The 3773-nt window shown below is 35.8% G+C and overlaps 1 protein-coding gene and 1 long non-coding RNA gene across 2 annotated transcripts; both read left to right on the forward strand.

Moving 5' to 3' along the window:
• Positions 1-286: 286 nt before the first annotated feature.
• Positions 287-914, forward strand: LOC100641272 (elongation factor 2-like; the record flags this gene model as incomplete). Its single annotated transcript, XM_003390550.3, has 2 exons — positions 287-419; positions 597-914. Coding segments are annotated over 2 exons (327 nt in total), but the record flags the coding sequence as incomplete, so codon positions are not given.
• A 220-nt stretch (positions 915-1134) lies between these two features.
• LOC109587951 (uncharacterized) lies at positions 1135-1946 on the forward strand. Its single transcript, XR_002187890.1, has 3 exons — positions 1135-1245; positions 1812-1863; positions 1934-1946. It is a non-coding gene; the product is annotated as an uncharacterized LOC109587951 (long non-coding RNA).
• Positions 1947-3773: the final 1827 nt, after the last annotated feature.

Here is a 3773-nt window from a genome sequence, read left to right on the forward strand (position 1 = left end):
CTGATGCTGTGTAGAAAGTTTAAGCTGACTACAATTAAAGTTAAATTTTTTACAAATTTTTAAAGCTGCTCAAAAATTAGACCAAAGTCGGTCTTTGACAAAATTTTGTCAAAAATAAAAAGAAGAAAATTCTTCACTTTCATAATTTATACTACATTAAAGGCAATCAGGCGTTTAAGATCATCTTGTTGGTATAGATTTGTGGCTAAGTTCCATTGGTCACATTCATGGTGGCTACCAGACTCCAGACTTTCTGTTTAATTGTTACGTATTTTTATTCCCATAGTGTCCTGATAGTGTTATTGGTAGCATTTATTCTGTTCTTAACCGTCGGAGAGGGCACATTTTTGAGGAATGTCCACTGGCTGGTACTTCAATGTTTGTTGTGAAAGCTTATCTACCTGTTAATGAATCCTTTGGTAAGATACACACACTCTTAACTACAAACACTCTGATATGTGCATAGTTTACTGGCCATTATCTTGCAGACTTTTCCTTACCTAAAAATTTATTTTTGCTTGTTTATTTTACTGTAAATGTATAATAACAATCATTTACATGTGAAAAATATATTATTACTGTTAATATATTATTAGGATTCACTGGTGATCTTCGTGGCAGCACTGGAGGTCAAGCATTCCCACAGTGTGTGTTTGATCATTGGCAGTTATTGCCTGGTGATCCTTTGGACAGTAAGTCAATGGCTGGATCTGTTGTAGTGGAGACAAGAAAAAGGAAAGGACTAGCCGAAATTGTTCCTTCACTGGACAAGTACTTGGATAAACTTTGAAAACATTTTTTGCTGCATTTATTTTTTAAAATTGGTTTTAACTTGTAATTTTTATTACTTTTGTGTGCATTTTTATAGACTAGAGTAAATGAATTTAATTATTAAAGACCACATTTTTATGTAGCTCAAAATTGAAAGGGGGGCTGAGTTGCGCCAAGAAGAGTGGGGCTACTTTACCGGAGACTTTTTATAAAGTATCTATGCTGTGCTCTTGCTATAAGCAACTCAAGTGAGTTAAACTGACAGGCTGAAGTTGTACTCAGTGATAATTATGATGCAATTAATGAGTAGCGCCTGACTTTTCGTTTTCACCACACGGGTTATCTAATAACTCCAGCTTTCGATTTTAGGTTCCTTACCAATCCTTGGGTCTTCCGCTGCAAAAGGTATTAATGCTTCCAGATCAGGTGTTTTGGTAGTTCACGAATCACAACAGACTTTTGTTCACTTCACTGGTATGGTTTGTCGATTTATTGTACAACGCCAGATTCACTTTCAAGTTGAATCCTTCATGGTCACAATTTTTTCAGTAATTCAGCCTTAGCTTTGTCAAATTTCATTTTGTGATATCGGCCTTAAGGCTCAAATAATATGCAAAAATTTTGGCCTGTGATTGGCACTGCTGAGTATATGTTTTCTGGATTAGACTGTTACTATGCAGCCCTAAAAGTGATAAAGCTTTATATAGCTTCATTTGGTTTGGTGTGAAAATTGTCCTATGGAAAAAATTTTACCATGTGTGCAGAGTGTTTAAAATAATTATATGTATATAGTTCTGCCATTAAATTGATGTAGTTTATTAAATGCAGTGTAGCTTATTGATGTAGCTTAAGTAGGCATTGATGCAAAAATGCTTTGAAGTTCACACAAAATTGGCCAAATTTTAATCTTGCATTTATTTGCCTTGTGTTTTATGGCAAATGTAAACCAGGCTTTATAAAATGATTGCCATTTAGCTAATACATTCATGTGATTTTATTAGCTATCTTCACTAAAATAACAGTCACATGCTTTGTATTAGGTTACTTTATCTGGTTGATAAAGCAATGGCTCACAATAGGAGGATGAGACAAGTGAGTTACTTACTATGAAGTTATTTTTAGTTTCATTTTGATCAAAATTTTCTTTCCTGAATAACAATAGAAACCATTCACAGTAAGCTTGCATATAATCATGTCAATGTAATCATGATTATTTATCTGTTTCATAGGCTGTAAGTGACTATCATTAAACTTGATTGTATTAATAATTTTTCTTTTACATCATTGTTACACTAGCCAATTATACTGGTAAGCTCATCTTCTATATTTTCTATCATTACAATTTCATTTCATTACTGCTAGCCTCAAAAAGCACTTGAAGTAAAGTTAAGACATTGATAACACTCTATATAAATGTACCTATAGGAAGATGAAAGTCGTGCACTGCCAGAAAAGAATGAAGAACTAATCACACTGCAACTCAAAATAGGTAAGGTTTCGAAACATTAATGATTTTTGTTATTTATTTGTTTATTGAAGATTATGAAGAGAAAGTGGCACAAAAAGAGGTTAAAGTTGCTTATTCTAGAATAATGCTTCTTGGATCGGCTGGAGTTGGTAAAACATGCTTCACTCGATCGCTCATGGAAAAACCCTTTATAAAAAATACCGACAGTACTATAGTATCCGAGCTCCATTCTATAGTACCAGTTAGACGACTGGCTAAGCCAAATAATGGCCAGCGTTATTGTAGTGTTCATGACAGACACACTCCCAGTAGGGGATCAGATTATGATATACCAGATGATCCTTCACGACCAGATCAATACATTCCATCAGATGATCCTTCACGACCAGATCAATACACTCCATCAGATGATCCTACACGACCAGATCAATACATTCCACCAGATGATCCTACACGACCAGACCAATACATTCCACTAGATGATCCTACACGACCAGACCAATACATTCCACCAGATGATCCTTCACGACCAGATCAATACATTCCACTAGATGATCCTACACGACCAGATCAATACATTCCACCAGATGATCCTACACGACCAGATCAATACATTCCACCAGATAAAGATGATTTTACTTGTTTGGGAGGAAATATGCCACCGCCAATCCAGCACAATCCACAAGATATTCAATTCAATCGCAGGAGACCTAATCAGTACAAGAGACGAGATGATTATTCTTCACCAGATCACTGCAGGCCAGATGATTATTCTTTGCCAGATCGCTATAAGCCAGATTATTATTCTTCACCAGATCATTATGAAAGGTCAAGTCATAGACCAGATAATCCTGAGGATATTTCTAGTAGCACCTCAAGATTCATTGTAGGGCAACCACAACAATCACAACCGTATATAGATTTTGCTCCCCAGCAGCACCAGAGTCCACCAGATCATCATGAGAAAGAGCCTCGAGTCAGCAGTGACCGTCCAGTTCAGTACAGTGCTCACATGCTTAGTGATAAGAAATGGAAAGAAGTTGATGAAAATGACGAAATTGAAGAAGTTGCTCGTTTAATTGCTGCAGTTTATGAAAAAGCTTCGGGTTCTGAAGATCTTCGTACTGCAGTAGCTGCTTTGTCATTGTATAAAGTAGATTCATCACTGGGCCTTTCAGAATTATCAGTTCGAGAAAATCAAAAAAAAGAAGTTGATTCATTTCTTGCAAAAGCAATAAAACGTGCTCAAGAGATTGAGCCAGTGCCAATACAAGATATAAAGCCTCAGCCGTTCATGCACATTTGGGATTGTGGAGGGCAAGCAGTGTTTTTGGAGATTCTTCCAGCTTTTCTTACACCACGCACGCTATTTTTTCTCATATATAATGCAGCAAAAAGTTTTGATGAGAAATGGGAAAATATTCGTAATACGAAAGGAAATATGGTGTGTGATAATTTAGAAAGCATTTCTACTAAAAATCTGCTTTTTAATTGGATGGTTAATATTCATCATCAGTTAGCCCAACTGAATGAT

This window comes from Amphimedon queenslandica, unplaced genomic scaffold (assembly GCF_000090795.2).
Source record: "Amphimedon queenslandica unplaced genomic scaffold, v1.1 AMPQUscaffold_12368, whole genome shotgun sequence".
In the NCBI taxonomy this organism is placed as follows: Eukaryota; Metazoa; Porifera; class Demospongiae; order Haplosclerida; family Niphatidae; genus Amphimedon; species Amphimedon queenslandica.